General features: G+C 38.4%; 4 protein-coding genes across 4 annotated transcripts in view; 2 read left to right on the top strand and 2 right to left on the bottom strand.

Moving 5' to 3' along the window:
- LOC101305950 (tetratricopeptide repeat protein 5-like) overlaps nucleotides 1-3,327 on the bottom strand; it is a 5,178-nt gene extending 1,851 nt beyond the window's left edge. The window contains exons 1-11 of the mRNA XM_004300886.1: nucleotides 3,156-3,327; nucleotides 2,949-3,058; nucleotides 2,745-2,855; nucleotides 2,519-2,666; nucleotides 2,100-2,194; nucleotides 1,912-1,965; nucleotides 1,447-1,584; nucleotides 1,059-1,116; nucleotides 792-906; nucleotides 500-569; nucleotides 204-275 (exon numbers count right to left, since the gene is read on the bottom strand). Of these exons, the coding sequence (XP_004300934.1) occupies nucleotides 204-275; nucleotides 500-569; nucleotides 792-906; nucleotides 1,059-1,116; nucleotides 1,447-1,584; nucleotides 1,912-1,965; nucleotides 2,100-2,194; nucleotides 2,519-2,666; nucleotides 2,745-2,855; nucleotides 2,949-3,058; nucleotides 3,156-3,327 (1,143 nt within the window). The remainder of the gene's footprint in view (nucleotides 1-203; nucleotides 276-499; nucleotides 570-791; nucleotides 907-1,058; nucleotides 1,117-1,446; nucleotides 1,585-1,911; nucleotides 1,966-2,099; nucleotides 2,195-2,518; nucleotides 2,667-2,744; nucleotides 2,856-2,948; nucleotides 3,059-3,155) is intronic.
- Nucleotides 3,328-3,586: 259 nt separating this feature from the next.
- On the top strand, nucleotides 3,587-5,854 carry LOC101296863 (zinc finger protein 16-like). Its single transcript, XM_004298961.1, has 6 exons — nucleotides 3,587-3,734; nucleotides 3,829-3,957; nucleotides 4,399-4,687; nucleotides 4,870-5,105; nucleotides 5,220-5,363; nucleotides 5,502-5,854. The coding sequence occupies exons 1-6, from the start codon at nucleotides 3,603-3,605 to the stop codon at nucleotides 5,673-5,675; spliced, it is 1,104 nt and encodes a 367-aa protein (XP_004299009.1). The 5' UTR covers nucleotides 3,587-3,602; the 3' UTR covers nucleotides 5,676-5,854.
- Nucleotides 5,855-6,924: 1,070 nt separating this feature from the next.
- Nucleotides 6,925-9,712, top strand: LOC101305668 (lysosomal beta glucosidase-like). The gene is made up of 9 exons (XM_004300885.1): nucleotides 6,925-7,156; nucleotides 7,259-7,463; nucleotides 7,532-7,622; nucleotides 7,723-7,868; nucleotides 8,087-8,330; nucleotides 8,418-8,522; nucleotides 8,625-8,807; nucleotides 8,897-9,101; nucleotides 9,225-9,712. Exons 1-9 carry the CDS (start codon nucleotides 6,925-6,927, stop codon nucleotides 9,710-9,712), a joined length of 1,899 nt encoding a protein of 632 aa, XP_004300933.1.
- Nucleotides 9,713-13,806: 4,094 nt separating this feature from the next.
- On the bottom strand, nucleotides 13,807-16,817 carry LOC101296569 (repressor of RNA polymerase III transcription MAF1 homolog). The gene is made up of 11 exons (XM_004298960.1): nucleotides 16,656-16,817; nucleotides 16,413-16,478; nucleotides 16,232-16,302; nucleotides 16,075-16,124; nucleotides 15,666-15,739; nucleotides 15,518-15,580; nucleotides 15,084-15,171; nucleotides 14,595-14,657; nucleotides 14,443-14,522; nucleotides 14,262-14,333; nucleotides 13,807-14,170 (listed from the first exon to the last, which is right to left on the bottom strand). The coding sequence occupies exons 2-11, from the start codon at nucleotides 16,442-16,444 to the stop codon at nucleotides 14,089-14,091; spliced, it is 675 nt and encodes a 224-aa protein (XP_004299008.1). The 5' UTR covers nucleotides 16,445-16,478; nucleotides 16,656-16,817; the 3' UTR covers nucleotides 13,807-14,088.
- Between the last annotated feature and the right edge of the window lie 904 nt (nucleotides 16,818-17,721).

The raw sequence follows: 17,721 nt of genomic DNA, 5'->3' as shown, positions 1-17,721 counted from the left end.
TTTTTGATCTGCTGTAATTGAGGGAAACCGTAACAAGGGCTATTTTAGTCATTTTGGTCGAAATTGATGTCATTTTGAAAGTTTATGGATGAAACTTATTAAAAAAAAAAGATGAGATATCAGACTGATTTTAGACCTAAAGTTCAGGGGAGTAAACTGAAATTTTTCCAATAAAGAATGTCATAGGTATGTGAAAGAAGTACCTTTTCTTTCCAAGAAAATTCGACCTGCCGATATAAGGGATCCAGCAGTGTTATATGGTCTCCTTCTTTGATCTGTGAGATGAAGATTACTCTAACTGTTAAATGAATTTGATGGATGATCTCTTTATTTGTTAAACCCCAAACAAGGCCACGGACCATTCATATTTGGAATGTGATGGAAGTTAAATGGTTAAGAATTTGTTATGTTCAAAGTTTGAATGTGTTATGCACATGGAAACCACCCAAAACAAAAGAACACAACCATGTAATAGATTAGGAAATCAGGCAACTCTTACCGAATCATATTGAATGCCATAGACTGACAGAACAAAACATACTTGATCCGGATCGCATGCCAAATAGTACCTAATTAGACAAAGAAAGGATTAAAGGTGCTGGAAAAAAAACTGAAAGACAAAAGCACTCAAACATACATAGCAAGTTCGTCTACTCGAATCACTTTTCAATTCAGAACTTAGACAATTCTACATTAGCAACATAAAATGCTAATGCACTATAAGCTTGTACAATACTTTCAAAAGACAAGCACTTGAGAGTACATATGCAAGATGCTTCCAGAAGACTTACAGAGGAGCAACGTTTTCATGCTTGATGAGGAATAGCACTTTTCCCACTAATGCTACTGCTTTGTTCAGACCCTCTGATAGAAGATTTACAGTAGCCCTTTTATATGACGAATTCACTTACAAAAGCAAATTGACAAAAATCAGTATACTTTTGATACTTTTGACCAAACAAAAAAGGGAAAGGAAAAAAAAAAGGGTTAATGGGCACGCTCACTCAAGTTCATAAATCACCATAAGCTACAATACATGAAAGAGTGAGGTGGCGTACAATTTACCACAGCCAGAGATGATGCTAAAGATGCAAGTCGTTTAGATCTGGCATGTCCCTATAGCAGAAAATCATATAAAATCAGCCACATTTCAATGATATATATTAATATATTATATTCAAGAAAAATTGGGAAATCTAATGGGATCATGAGATTATAACAAAACTAGTAACCGTCATGTGTCCTTAACCTGGTGCTTCTTTACTTGATTGTGATCAATATTAATGAGATTTCTTAGAGTCCTTGTTTAGTCTCCAGTTTCTCAATTGTATCAAATGCAGTCCACAAAATGGGGGCTTGCAACTAGTAAACCATGGTACTACTAAAATTGCAGAAACCTATTCAAGACGTCAAGATACCACATTTCCAAATGAAAAATTGCATTACCCTTAACAAGTTATCTATCTTGTCAAGAAGGTTAACAATCTTTTGAACCTCTTCCATAGCATTGAGACCAGGATCCTTTAAAGCAGCAGCTTCAAATCCAGTAAGGGCCATTTCGTAGTTTTCTAGATATTTGTTTACCTGAAATAAGGAAAGCAATATTAAATTGTCTAGATCAAAATGGATCAAACATGTCTACAAAGAGGTGGCAGCCAACTTAAGTAGCGTCATACAACTTCTATGACTGGCATACATCATTGCCAACATCTTTTTAATATAAACCCCATACAAATTACTTGAAAAGGAAAGGCGGTACATCATTAATGTTTCCTTCTTTCTGTCCACCTTTAAGCAGAATGTCAAACTAAAGCCAATTACCAGAAAGTCAGAAACTAAAGTTTAAGGAATCATCTAGTTAAAAAGTGGAGAAATTAATGTATAGTTAGGTCTAAAGGAAATATAACTTACAGTAGCACAGTTAAAGTACAGGTCTGGATTGGGTTTCATTCTTTCATCTTTTTCCTGAAAAAAAGAGAGTTAAATATGAGAACTTATTAGTAAGTACATAGTTCCCCGGACATACTTTGGGAAAGACCAACAATCATAAATGATCTATCAACAATAAACTGATCTTTAGGAAGTGTTTGTGCACTTACAGCATTTTGGTAGGCCTTTAGAGACTGCAGAAGCTTGGCGTGGTCCCAGGCTCCGGTCACAAAAAAACTTGTAAGACATGCATTTCCAAGATTGTCTGACAGTACAGGTTAATCATTTCAGATGAACAGAATTCATGAATTTCTCAGCAATTAGCAAATAAAAGTGAAACAAGGGCTTTTGTGTGCGTACATCCTTCAAAAACACACTACGCACAAAAAAAAAATGCAGCCAGAGAGAAATAGCTTATCATCTACCAGTCCAAGTAAGACTGATCCAACCAGAAAAAGGTAGCAAACATTCAAAACAAATGGTATTGCAAAGCAAGTGAAATGTTATTCTACAAAACTATATCAAATATAAGTCTTACTCAAGGCCCGAGAATAAACTGTTTCTCATGATCAGGGTTATGAGATCTTACACCATGAATTCCCATCCTTGACATCCAAAGTTATAGCTTCCTTGGCATGTTTTATGCTTTCATCAACAAGCTCTGCCTGATTATCAGCACCTTGAGCCATTTTCCTCTCGAGCATTGAAAGTTGACACAGTATCTGCTTGTTTGGACCCTGCACAAGACACGAGATAATAAGTACCTGCCGCAAAACAACTATAAATTGCATCAGAGAAATATAATCAACACTAACCTTGCTTAGCGCAAGAGTAAAGCAGTTCTTTGCCGACGACAAATCTCCCTTCTTCCAAATGCAGTTACCTAAGCACAGCCACGCATCTGCAAGAGATGGATTCAACTTAACCTGCATCTCGAAGAGTCTATTTCAGCTAAACCTCACCTCGAAACATCACACCATGCCGAATTACTGTAACTTAGAAACTACATTTTCGCTTACCGCTTTCGAGAGATGATCCTCTGCCTCTCTTTTATACTCCGGCAACACATCCAGTATCTTCCCTCTCAGATACTCGTACCTCGCACGCTGCTCTAGAAGCTTCCTCTGCTCTGGTAAATGTAACATTATTCTAAACCAAATCAAGTGAATTGAAAATGAAGCAACGAGAATTGAAAAGTGAATTTGAGCTCGGAAATGAGAATTTACCGGGAGGAATGGAATCGAGGAGGTTGAGAGCGAGATCGGATTCTGATTTGAGCCTGGCGATTTTGTCGTCGGGGTTGGCCGGAAAGTAGGTATCGCGAGTTGAGTAAAGAGCTTCGGTGGCACTGCCGGCTTTCTCCAGCGCGTCGTCGTTTTCCACTGCTGGATTGCTCATCGCTCACACAGAAGCAGAGAGAGCGAGAGAGAGAGAGAGAGACTGTGAAATGGCTTCGAAACGCGTCGTTTTCTTCTGGCTCTTTTGGGCCGATACAAATGGAGAACGGGTTAAGCCCAAACCCGATAACACAAAACTAACTTACACCAACTTGAAAAGACATTATCACCCCCACGATTCAATGTATTTACGGATAAAGGAGCGCATGAACCTGAGCTCTCAAACTTGTAATCCACCGTAGCTTTTCACCCAGAAAATCGGAGTGGAGTGCGGCAATGGAGAAAGGCGAAGCGGAGGAGAAGAAGAGGCCGATTTTCCGAGATATAAGGCGGTATTATTGCGAGTATTGCGGAAACTGTAGATCCAAGAAGTCTCTGATTGCTTCTCATATCTTGGCTCAACACAAGGTTTGGTTTTAAAGTTTTGATTTTTATGAATTGGGTATTTGATTTTGAAGGAGATAGGGTTCTGGGTTTTTGAAATTGAAATTTGATTGTGTAGGATGAGATGGAAAGGGATGAGGGTGATGAGGAAGTAGAGGTGGAGAAGTGTAATACATGTGAAGAATGTGGTGCTAGTTTCAACAAGCCTGCATATCTGAAGCAGCATATGATAAGCCATTCACTTGAGGTATTGTGTTTGAACTTTGATTGTGTATATAGATTTCATGAGAATTGGGTGTGAAAGTTTTGGAGGACAAGTATCGAATTGGCAGTGAAATCAGTGGCATCTTGTGATGATTGGTTTCGAAAGAGTTGAGATTTTTGTACTTCTTTTTGTTGTTAAAAGTTTTGGTATGTTTTGGCATCGATTGAAGATAGGGTCTTTGCAGGAATCAACTTGTTTAAGTTAACTATTCCGTTTGGATGGCGTGAAGCATTGGATCCCACCAAAGAACTCCAAAATGCGAGAGGGTACAGACTTGAATGGACCAGTACCAGGGGGGAGACCTCCTGTGAAGCTCCATCAAGTGACCCTCAATCACACTGTACAGCTCCAGATTTAAATGCTTTTTCCATGTGAATGTTTAAGTTATGCGTTCATGAATTCACTTCAGCTTGTTCTTTACAGAGGCCATATGTTTGCACAATCGATGATTGTCGTTCTGCTTATAGAAGGAAGGACCATTTGAACCGTCATCTTCTTCAGCACCAAGGAAAACTCTTTAAGTGTCCAATTGAGAACTGTAAGAGTGAATTTGCTTTTCAAGGTAACGTGAAGAGGCATGTTGTAGAATTGCACAGTGAGAATTGCCCTTCTATTAGCGTTGAAGGTCAAAAGCAGCATGTGTGCCAGGAACCTGGTTGTGGAAAGGTGTTCCAATTTGCTTCGAAGCTGTGGAAATACGAGGATTCTCATGGTAGGTGTTATTTCTGAATTCTATCCCTTTTAGGTTCCATTGTCTATGTATTCTCTTTTTGTCTGTGGTTGTTGAGTATAGTAATGTGACCTATATGATAAACTCATATTCTCAAATGAGGAGATGTGGTGTCGCTAAGAGTTTTTTGTATGTTAATGCTAACGCTTCCACTTTTTCTGCAGTTAAGCTGGACTCAGTGGAAGCCTTCTGCTCTGAACCAGATTGTATGAAATATTTTTCTAATAAGCAATGCCTTCAGGACCATATCCAGTCCTGCCACACTCATATCACTTGCGAGATATGTGGGAACAAGGAATGGAAAAAGAACATCAGAACCCATCTCCATGCTCATGAAGAGGGAGTCTCTTCATTGGAAATCAAATGTGAATATGAGGGTTGTCTTCACACATTTACTAAAGTGAGTTGCTATGGAGACTTTGAAACTAAATACGTGTGTTGATATAATTTACTTGGTTTGACATGAAAAAACTGCTGGCGTTGTTAGGTTTCTTATGATCCGTTATATTTGCAGAAATTGAATCTTCTCCAGCATGTGAAAGCTGTACACCTCCAACAGAAACCCTTCTCTTGTAGCTTCTCAGGTTGTAGCAAGACATTCTCATACAAGCACGTGAGAGATAAGCACGAAAAGTCTGGATGTCATGTATATGCCTATGTGAGTGCCATGTTCTTGGAGCATTCAATCCATCTTCTGCTGGATTTTGCATATTCTTTATGTATGAACACAGTTGCAGGCAATCCCCCCATTGTGTACTCATGTGTGGCATCTGTTGGTTATTGCTTTGAATTGCAGGGGGATTTTGAGGAGGCTGATGAGCAATTCCGGTCAAGGCCAAGAGGTGGGCGAAAGAGGATGTGTCCAACAGTGGAAATGCTTGTACGTAAAAGGGTTACTCCACCAGATCAATTTGGACCAGAGACCGAGTTCCTCTCCCAGTTCTTCTCACAAGAGGTAGACGAACAGTGAGTCACGTGCAAATAGTTCATGTGATTGCCCGCCTTCCCCCACTATAACCTATGGAAGTTGGTATTTTGTGTCTCTATATGTGTAGCCTTTTGTAATTATTTAGAATCCTGGGTTTTGTGATCTTCTGAGATTGGTGGTTGGTTCGGCCAATTCATACTACAAGCCAGCAAAGTTTTGACATCTCCTTTTGCCTACCGTATGAAAATAGGCTGATTCCAGAGAGAATATAACTGCCAATTCCAAAGAGTAGCAAATCATCTTTGAATTTCATCAACCAAAGTGTTAAATGAAGTTTTGAAAATGGTTAAAAGACCCGTGTGAAACTTAGTGATGAGAGATGCTCACTTAGAAATATAAAGGCTTTATTTCAACCATATGATAGTACTCAAAGTAGTGCGTACAAAATACTGCAATAGTGCCATTTTGACTAAACTCGTCTCAAAAAAGCAAGTTTTTCGGTAGAAGTGATACCTTTTTCTTTTTTTTTTCTTTTTTTTTAAAAAAAAAGGTGATACCATTAACCACTTTCATATAAAAGCCAGTTTTCTCTCAAAATAAAATTGGTATGTATAAGTGTTAGTTGAGCTGTCAAGTACTGAAAATTGGACCATACATTACCATATATGAAACCCAGAGAAGAAGATGATGATTCATCAATCATCATTCTAACTCCTGAATGAATAAGCAGACAATCTAATATAGTTGTCACCTCTAGCTGTCATACACTTCTTCACTTCCCAAATTCACATTCTTCACACTCTATCTGCTCTAACAACCATCTGTAAGTTTCTTGAAGTCATTTTCTTAGCCTAGAAAAGAGAAAAGTTGGATTCATGAATGATGAGCATGAAATCCTTCACTCAACTGAATGTAGTGATGGTTAAGTTACTCGGCTCTCCAATTGGTTTATTCGGTTTTTCAAGAGAAAAATGGATCAAATGAGCTGTATTTTTTTTCATTTGTGTTTGGATGAAAGCTCAAACTGAACAATGTGTTCTGTGTTGTTTCCAAGAATGCACCTCTTTTATTTACTGATGAATGTGTGACAAAGTTTTGTTATGAAAATCTGCATGATTTTGATTCCTTTCTATGGGACTACTTTAGGATTTAGTTCACTGTTCAATTATTTTCGTTCATCTTCTTACAGTTACATATCCTAGTTTACTCTTAGAAGATTTTAGTTGGGAACATTAAATAGTGGTTCTAACTACATCACATTCTTCTGTAAATATACATTTTGGGACAGGAAATGGCTGAAATTCTCATCTCCTTGATGGGGCTTCTTCTCTTATGCATATGCATAGAAATAATGACGATGACAGCAGAAGCAGAATGCATGAAATATAAGGACCCCAACCAGCCCTTAAATACTAGAATCAATGATCTACTGAGCCGCATGACCTTGGAGGAAAAGATTGGACAAATGACGCAGATAGACCGGAGTGTTGCTTCACCTGAAGTGATGTACAAGTACAAGATAGGTAAGCATAATGTTTTGTTTTTACTGTCACATATGTGTGTCTGGGTATGCAATTAAGTTGTATTTAATCCCTTGAAATCAATGACTTGCTTTGGGCATGCAGGGAGTGTTTTGAGTGGGGGTGGGAGTGTGCCAGCAAAAAATGCTTCTGCAGAAACTTGGATTAGAATGGTGAATGATTTTCAAAACGGATCTTTGTCGACTCGGCTTGCTATTCCACTGATTTATGGTATTGATGCCATTCATGGCCACAACAATGTCTACAAGGCAACAATCTTCCCTCACAATGTTGGACTGGGAGCTACTAGGCAAGTTGATATGGAACCAATCCTAAATTTTAGAGGGAGTAAGAATGTACTAACTCTAAATCCACCAGGGACCCTGACCTTGTTAAGAGGATTGGAGCTGCAACTGCGCTTGAAATTAGAGCTACAGGAATTCATTATACCTTTGCACCTTGTGTAGCGGTAACCAAGATGACATGTACATCATATTAACAGTACCTACAAATATATGCATAAATGATTCATTTAAAGCTTTGCTGTATTTTATGACTTCTGTTTGCAGGTTTGTAGAGATCCAAGATGGGGTCGTTGTTACGAAAGCTACAGTGAAGATCCTAGGCTTGTTCAAGCAATGACTGAGATCATACCTGGATTACAAGGAGAGATACCAGCTAACTCTAGAAAGGGTGTTCCCTATGTATCAGGAAAGTAAGGAATTAAATTTTTTGGATTGTTTTACTCAAAGATTTGAGTTTTTAGTGTTTCACTAGTCATTTGCATCAGAGAAAAAAAAAATGCAACATCACCTAGCTAGTTATTACTAGTTTTCACCATTTGAAAATATAAGCTAGTTCCTAATAGATTAGATTGTGCAGAATTCTGCACAATGACTTCTGTTCTTAATGCTGTGCCATATCTGCTTGTAGCGATAAGGTTGCAGCTTGTGCAAAGCATTATGTGGGAGATGGTGGAACAGCCATGGGTATCAATGAGAATAACGCTGTGATAGATAGACATGGCTTACTGAGCATTCACATGCCACCCTATCCCAGTGCAATTATCAAGGGTGTCGCAAGCGTTATGATATCTTACTCGAGCTGGAATGGAGTTAAGATGCATGCTAATCGTGAACTTATCACCGGCTTCCTTAAGGGTACTCTCGGTTTCAAGGTCAAATCATCCTTCTGATGATGCTATTAATATAAACTAAGGGAAATATTGTACATGTATATAAAACCTTGTGACATTGTTTTTCAGGGTTTTGTCATCTCAGATTGGCAGGGTATTGACATGATTACTTCTCCCTCTCATTCCAATTACTCATACTCAATTATGAAAGGAATCAGTGCTGGCATTGATATGGTTCTCATCAACTCATTCTCTCTTTTGGTCTAATTTCTTTCTGAACTTTTCGTAATCTTGATGTTATTTGTCTTATAACACCTAGATAATTATGTGTTACAGATCATGGTTCCATACAACTATACAGAATTCATCGAGGGTCTGACTTTCCGGGTGAAAAATAAAATCATCCCCATGAGCAGAATTGATGATGCTGTGAAGAGAATTTTGCGGGTTAAGTTCACAATGGGGCAATTTGAGAAACCGTTGGCTGATCTAAGACTGGTCAGCCAGCTCGGCAGTCAGGTAGGTAGTTTTTCAAAAGCGCTGGGTGACACCATTCCACAAGCAACTAGGAATGTTCTGAAACTAAGTTACTAGCTGATGATCAACAGGAACATAGAGAATTGGCTAGGGAAGCAGTGAGGCGATCTCTAGTGCTTCTAAAGAATGGTGAATGTGCTGAGAAGCCAATACTACCCCTTCCCAAGAAGACATCAAAAATTCTTGTAGCTGGAACTCATGCAGATGATCTTGGTTATCAGTGTGGTGGTTGGACCATTGAGTGGCAGGGACACAGTGGCAACAACCTCACACAAGGTAAACAAAATTAGAGAGCTAATTAACTACCTTTCTCTTTTCGGGCATCAATTCGAACGTAAACGACGAATTTTAAATATTTTGGTCATATATAACCTAGCTGTTTTGCTCAACATGCTGCAGGTACCACAGTTCTATCTGCCATAAGGAACACAGTTGCACCAGAAACCAGAGTAGTGTACAAGAAAAATCCTGATGCCAAGTTTATGAAGTCAAATAATTTCTCCCATGCCATAGTGATCGTAGGAGAACCACCCTATGCCGAAGGAGCTGGTGACAACCTAAACTTAACAATCCCTAAATCTGGCCGAAGAGTCATCAGAAATGTTTGTGGTGCATCGAAATGTGTTGTTTGCCTCATCACCGGCCGTCCTGTAGTGATCGAACCATATCTTTCCATTATAGATGCTCTTGTTGCAGCTTGGCTTCCAGGGACTGAAGGCCAAGGAGTTGCTGATGTTTTGTTTGGTGACTATGGCTTCACTGGCAAGCTTCCTCGCACCTGGTTCAAATCTGTGCATCAGCTGCCTATGAATGTTGGAGATCCAGATTATGATCCTCTCTTTGCTTATGGATATGGCCTCACTACACAACCCACCAATGCCAACTAGGAAATGAGTGTTATGCTTTGAGCTAGTCTTGAATATTTAGCGGAGGAGATGATAGTGTTACACTGTTACTACTGCATGTATAAGCCTTTTATTCAAGCTCACAAGAAAATAATGTCATCAAATTTGGACTCACATTTTGTGTACATGTGATCCTGCAAACTTAATTGGGCTGCTGGAAACTGTTGTAATCAGATAGTTAGCTCTGCAATATGTGGGTTATGCTATTCGGCACAAGATCGAGAAATGAGTGGTAATTTAGGCCGAATGAGCCGAACTAGCCGAGTTCCGAACCTGTCTCGTTTTAAGCCGAAATTTCGACCTAATGTTCAAGTCGGCTGAGCCATGCCGATGGTATGGATACTTGTATACCGTGAGTATACCGTACATGTTGAACAATGTGGTTTCGGACGGTGGAGGTGGTGATGTACCGGTGATTACCCATCTTACTATACATGTACTTGATATAGACATGTTACCGATCCAAGAACGTACTAGCTTGTGTACAACATCTCCGGTTGGTCACTTGTCACTAGCTCATCAAATTCTGTTGAAATTCACTAAGCAATCACTAAATAGAGGAGTAAACGCAATGGCCTCACCTAATTATTATAATTGTTGATAGGTGTGATATAGATGAGATTAATTGTTGATGGTTTCCTAGTCTAGTATTGTGCGGTCTGCACTGCATTGCAGTACGCAGAGAGTCCTATCCGTATTAGTGTGATTCACGAAAGCACCATCTTAAATTTGCGAGGCATTTCCTCATGGTGTGTGTCAAATCCCCCGACAACGATGTCTTTCGAGTAGTACCATATAGCAAACATTCCAGTTGTCTATGATCCTAATTCCTAACCAATTGTTTCTCCACCGATGGCTAGTGCCAATTCCATCACATCCTCTGTCAAATTAGGCCCTCTTCTTGAAGACCATGTTCGTCATCGATCCCATAATACACTTTGCACCGATTGTTAATCGAGACCACACGGTTTCTTACAAAAAAAAAAAAAAAAATAGGCTCTAGAGACTAGTTGTGCTAGAAGATCATGTTAGAACGTTTATTTTGCCACCAAGAAGATTGAGATTTAACTCTAATCAATATCAAATTGATTGAAATCTATATATGGGGGGTTCCATAAACTCGTACCAACTCGACCATATGTGGTGATTGTCGTACTTATTCTTTTTCTTTTACATTTCGGACTTTCAACCAATATTTTATCAAAGAAACATGTCATGTTTACTAAATTAAGTGATGTTTAGCTGTGTGTCTGTGTCTTAATCAACTTAAAGAGTTCATGATCTAGAACCCAAACTTATCGTGAACATTGGAAGAAGCTAAAGGGCAAGATCTCTTTAGAAGAAGGAAGAAAAATCCCCATTGGACAAAGAACAGATTTGACCTAGAAAGAATAGACATGGTCTCTTTTGCCCCCTAATACCAAATCAAACCATACGGTTACTTTGGGCCAATGTTGACGGGCCCCACGTTGAGTTGGGCCTCCCAGACAAAGAATAAAAGACATTAAAGAAATGCCCGGCTCCAAAAAAAACCTTCTAGTAACTAAAGTGAACGACTCACTCATCACCGGCCTCTCGCCATCGCGCCACCCATAGGTCCCACACGCATTCACAGCGAAAATTTGGTATGACAAAGTGGGAAGACACGTCCCCGTGTGTTTGAAATCAACACCATTACGCATGCACCTTCTCCTCATTTTCCCTGCCCTTTCAACCCAACTTAAACGCGCATGCCACCTCTCTCTTTTTCTTTAGTTTTATTATGATTACGTCAATATCAAATAAAATCAAGTCTCGTCATATATTAGACTCTATGTTATATCAGCTGTTACATAAGACGGCGAGATGTAAGTAATCTAAAATAATATATTGTTGACTTAATATTATGTTGTCAATCATAAAAGATATCAAATCATTAACATCCAGAGTAACTTCAATAGCTTTCTCATATTTAATTTTTTTATTTATTTTAAAGAAAAATAAACCTAGCCTCAACAAATTCTCTAAAACAAATTTTCCTAGATTTTCAACAATCTCCAAAATTTTAAGGAATCGAAGTTAGAGTTAAAATCTAGGGGTTAAAGAAATACTGACTTTTGATTATTTTTTTATAATATTAAAATTATAAGAAAACTGTTGGAGTTGCGTAGTAAGCAAAACTCAAAGTGACATTTTAAAAATCACTTAAAAATCCGTAAAATCAATAACTAGAAAGAAGTGCTAGACTCCAAACTAACAGCTTGTAACTAACAAAGTCCACACACAACTTCCACGTACAACAAGCACACATGATTTTTCATTTTCCTTTTTTTTTTTTTTCTAAAAATACTCTTTCTTTGACTCCCTTATTCCCCCTGCTATTATATATACCCACAAACCCACCCACCCAACACTTCTATAATCAACCCAAAAACTCCATCTCCAGTTCTCCACAAATCCTCTCCATTTTCTCATATTGTTCTAGATCTTCATCATTCTTCTTCTTCAGATACTCTCATGGGGAACTACATCTCATGCACTCTAGCCACGCCTCTCATCAAGAGCACCAAGGCGGCGCGTGTGATCTTCCCCACCGGCGAAGTACGTCAGTTCCGTGAACCCATCAAGGCCGCCGAGCTCATGCTCGAGTCTCCAAACACGTTTCTAGCCAACTCCAAGTCTCTCCACATCGGCCGCCGCTTCTCCGCCCTCGCCGCCGACGAGGAGCTCGAGTTCGGCAACGTCTACATCATGTTCCCCATGAAACGGCTCAGCTCCATTGTCACCGCCGCCGACATGACCATCTTCTTCATCGCGGCCAACTCCGCCGCCAAGCGTATTTCCGGCGGGAAGGTCCGGATCTTGCCGGAGGCTCAAGCGTTCCAAAACAAGGACGAGGAGAATAATCAAAGCAGTGACCGAGAAGGTGAAGCTCCGGCGAGGCTGAGCTTGGACGGAGTTGAGGGGTTGCAAGTGGCGGAGTTCCAGTATAGGTTAGCTGCGTGTAGGTCAAGAAAGCCATTGTTGGAGACCATCAAAGAGGAGCCCATTTTTTCTAGATAGATTTTAATGGTGGAATCGTTAAGAATAGGGTTAATTAATGATATAGACCATACCAATCGATGGTCTTATTAATTTGTGTGGTAGATTCACGAGTCACTCTAATTGATGATACTATCAAACTTTTAATTTTCTTCAAGAGAAGGGAGTAGATTTGGTTTTATTACCACTGTAAAAAAATATCACTGTAATAATAATGAGAAGGTTAAGCACGTAACGCGCTTCATTATTATTGTATGTAATGCTTGACCAGGTAGAAAGTTCTTGAATCAAGATCGGCAACTATTACTCTATCAAATTAACAACGCTAATCACGCAGCTCTTCCCCCTTTACATTTTTCTTTTTCTTTTTATGATTGGTAAATTTGATTTGCTTTGTGAAAAAGAAGATGCTGAGCAAAACCCTAATTGCTTTTTCTCATTAGGACTAGGTAAAATGGGTGCATGTGTATACTAGAATTTGTTAAAAATGCACATACTCAACCTCGGTACAAGTTTTCTATACGATGGTGATTGACCAACTTTGATAGAATTTGCAACTAATGGTGATTGATGAATCTCTTGATCAATAATTGATCAGATAAACACGATTGATATAATAGATACTGACTGTCAATAATAAGCACGTAATAAATATTTTAGTCTTGCCTTCATGGTAGGTGCTTAGTTAACTTGTGCAAGAATGAATCACAATTAGGAGCATACATTTCTTATTTCTATTTGGAATGAATAGTTGACATTTGAAGCCGTTGACATCCAAAGTAGGCAGTTGACATTTTTCATTTGAGAATGTACTAATTAAGCAGTTGACATTGAAATCATGCATAAAACACGCCTATACAGTAAGCAACTGCAGGACCTCCAAACAAGAATTGATGAGGACGCGAAGAACCATACATTGAACAATACTACCAGATCTATGCTTAATCAGCTTGCTTGTGTTGCAATCCTTCAAAGTACTGATTAACTTAGATCTACAGAAATAGATGAGAAAAACAACTGCATAAATCTGCAAACCCAAGTAACATACTACTTTTAGCAAACGGCTCCTAAAAGCTTTTAACATGAATATTTAACAGTGTTGTCATAACAAGTCATGCGGAGAAGAAATATCATCTTCAAGGAGAGTTGTCCCATATCTACATGGCTTTATTGTTACATACAAAGGAAGCATCACAAGAGATGCTTCAGAAGTTCTGATATACAGCTAAACCTACTACTCAGAGTGTATCAGGCCTCCCGATAATGGATCTATTAAGCTACGTAAGTACAGATGGTTGTCAAGTACCTTTGACATATACACCATTGCATATTTACGCTCACATATCCATGACATCAAAAATTTCTCCATCTTCCTCGTGACGGAGTTCATCCATTATAAACCCGTCAGTCACCAAGTTACTGCCACAACATTCGGTACAGAGAAATATGAATAATAGTCCTATTTGGAAACGTTTGTCTAATGTTGAGTTGGTTTTTAGTTGCAACCCACCTTAAACAGCAGATACGGAAGGTAACGACCCGTTTCAGTTTTCTATTGTAGAAAAAGAAATTGAATGACCATCTGGAAGCACAAAAGAGAAAACATCATTAGTATAAGCATATGTGATGGATGATGGTGCATCATATTTCCTGTGTGTGAACTTATTGATCAGGCCAAAAAGATAACTCACACAGCTCCTCTTTCGGGAAACGGATCAGCATCAGGATCAGGATTGTAACCATAAATTTCGCATTCTGCTAATCCAACAACCTGCATATCCAAATGTTACACAAAATTTCCTCCTCCAGCAATATGCAATCACTTCTTTGTTAAAACGCTCACCTCATCCAAAGCCTTGTACAAGGTATCCAGCAGGGAACTACCCTCATTTGTCTCTGTCCATTCCTGAATTGAATGACGCAATAAACAAAAGAAAGGGCTCAAAAAGGTATTCAGCATATTGAAACTGTCAAACTAAATGATACGACTTACAATAACGTAGCAAGACTCAGCACCAAGTCACAAATAGAATCAAAAGGGAGAAAAAAATAGTACTATCAACTCTACAGTCTGCAGAGAATCATACACCAAACATGCATGAATTTCTGTGTAGTCAAAGGTCAGTAACACAAATGATAAATTGAGCATCAGTCTTGCTTGAAAACTATCAACTCACCAGTCAAACAATGTTACACTAGGACCAAATTGAAAATGTAAATAATACTGACAGAAGCATCTACTTTGAAGTTTGAACAAAGAATTACAGGCAAGACCCCAAAGTAAGACATTAGCTGGACAAAGACGTTACTCACACAAAGAAGCAAGCAATACCTTTGATGCTTCCACCATATAGGTATCAAAAATCTGCTTAAAACTGTCCCAGGTTTCCTCTGTGAAGAACTGGTGAGCATTGATAGCACTGGAAACCACAAAAAAGTAGGCAATAACATAATATAGAAAGACAGTTAAAGAAAATTCACGTATATGAATCAAAGTACACATACACTATATAGTGATAAGGTGCAGAGTCACAACAAATCAACCACATAGAACATCAACCTTTGACTTGGGAAATGGAGAGATTTGAACTCTCAACTCCTTAGAGCGACAATTTTACTGTCTGTCAAACCTCTTGACAACACTCCCAATACAAACAGAAGAGGATTATAAATTGGGTTGCCATGTCGCCCAAACAAGCTGACAATGGCATTACCCATAATCCTCTTGTAACATTATATTAATTACAGCATAGGATACATGGGTACCTGAAGTCATAGTCCGGATACAAGTGATAGAGGGTCAAGACCAGGTAAATCAATGTCTTCCGACTGGAATGAACATAGTATTACGGATTAAAACATATTCAAGAAACAAGTAGCAGCATTCAAAATCCATCTAGTTAACAACGCAAACCTGGATCTACTCAGAAGGGACTCAGCGGGCGAGGAACAGTCAGTGTCAGAAGATTTTACGAGATAGTCAAGAATCTGAATTTAAACACAAAAACAAATGATAACATAAGATAAATATGCCCTAAAAGCAGAGGATATGGGTGCTAATATAAAGATAAAGCATACAATTGCTAAAGAGCCTCAACAAGTTTTGGAAAAAAAATTGCACACGATCACCACGATATAAATTACGGAACATGAAGGCAAAAAAAAAAAAAAAAAAAAAAAAAAAGAGAAAGAGCCATTTACCATACTTATTATTTACTACCTATCTATATCAAAATTTAAGTGCAATATATATGAATCGCTTGATGCATAAAAGCAAAATGTCAAAAACTAAACAAAACGATACTAAAGATGCATATGCCTACCTCATTCTCCAAACTCAGAGACAATTTCTTATCCAAACCCGTGTGTTTACCTAGCAATCGAAACACAGAAACAAACTTTAAACATCTGCAAAACAATCACAACAACATTCTCTAAATAACGAAAAAATTTAAAAAAATCATACAATTCTGTACTTACAAGAGTAAGCTTCAAGACAGCCCTTAATAGTTCTCTCTCCAAGATTTAAATGACTAAAGAAATCATTTAATCTGCAAATACAAATCCAAAATCACAATCATAAATCCACACAAAAAAAAAAAATTAATTAATTAAAAAACTAAGCAGCTCACGTATAAATATCTAGAACTATATATTTTACCGATCCAAGGGTGTGTACTCCAAGAACTTCATTGTAAAAGCCAATGCTGAACTCGAATTGGGGATCCTGATAGATACGCAGTTATTACAGCCAGATTAGCATAATTAACACAGATCCGTAGTTATGCTAAGCATGGAGTACATAAACTCAGAACAAAATGCATGATTGAGTACAGAAGAAAGGATTGGATTACAATTAAGCGGAATTAAGCAGAGGGGAGATGAAGAAAGCGGAGTTAGTTACCTGAGCGGAGGGATGTGCAGAATTAGAGAAGAAAGGGGGGACCGGTTTCGTAGGGATAGGGTATCGTCGGAATTGGGATGAGAAGGAGAAGGAGAAGGAGAAGGAGAAGGGTTGGGAGGTCGGAGACGATGCGAATATTCGAGTTGGGGGACGATTTGAATTTCGGTTGGGGGAGGATAAGGTTGGGAGAGGAGTTTTCTCGTGTATTGTATTGGGCTACGGGCCTTTGTTAATTCTACTGGGCTAACTCTTTCTGACCAGAGCACCGCTGGCTTTGACCCACACGATGACCAATAGAATGAAGCAATTTTAGAGGAGAACAACGTTGGGGGATGTTAAAGAGATGTTAAATTTGAATGTAAGAAAATAACATGATTATGAAGAGAAACTACGTAAGATATTAATCATGTGAAATCACTTAAAATGAATAGTTTGCATCTACTTCATATTCGTTTGAGCCACAATACATGTATAAATACTTGACCAATCTGGAGCCTAACGTGATCGAATTAATCGACAATGAGATTTATGAAGAATTCAATAAGGGATTAGTTAGAACACTTCTTTCCGAGATGCCAATATAAATTGAGAATGAATTCTTAGTCATAGTGTTACTAGACCCTGTCGTGCTCCTAACTACGTGATTTATCAATTTTCGGGTTTCTCTTTTTTCTTCAAACTATTGAATGAGTGAAATTTCTGTTATGTGGTACCACATGCTATGCAGCAAACCGTGAATCGTTGGATCATATTAATTTTTGAATTACCGAATGATCCGATGGTTTATAGTAGCCAAACCCATTGCATCGAATGAATTACAATCTAATAAGTGGTTATTCTCTTGAGAACGTAGTTTAAATATATGAACCACACTCTTGCAATAATTATCAAAAATTTGATGAAATACGCTTTTTATGAAGCATGCCGAATCAGCAAAATATTTATGTATTACAAAACTTTAAATAGCAATGAATAAGGAATAAGCTAGCTAGATCGTCATAGAAAAAGTTGGCCAAACTAAAGTGTTGTGAGAAACAAAAAAGTGGTCATATATAAGAGAGAATAG

This window comes from Fragaria vesca, linkage group LG5 (assembly GCF_000184155.1).
Source record: "Fragaria vesca subsp. vesca linkage group LG5, FraVesHawaii_1.0, whole genome shotgun sequence".
NCBI classification, from domain to species: domain Eukaryota; kingdom Viridiplantae; phylum Streptophyta; class Magnoliopsida; order Rosales; family Rosaceae; genus Fragaria; species Fragaria vesca.
The sequence above is the reverse complement of the archived record's forward strand: the minus strand, read 5'-3'. Positions and strand labels throughout refer to the sequence as shown.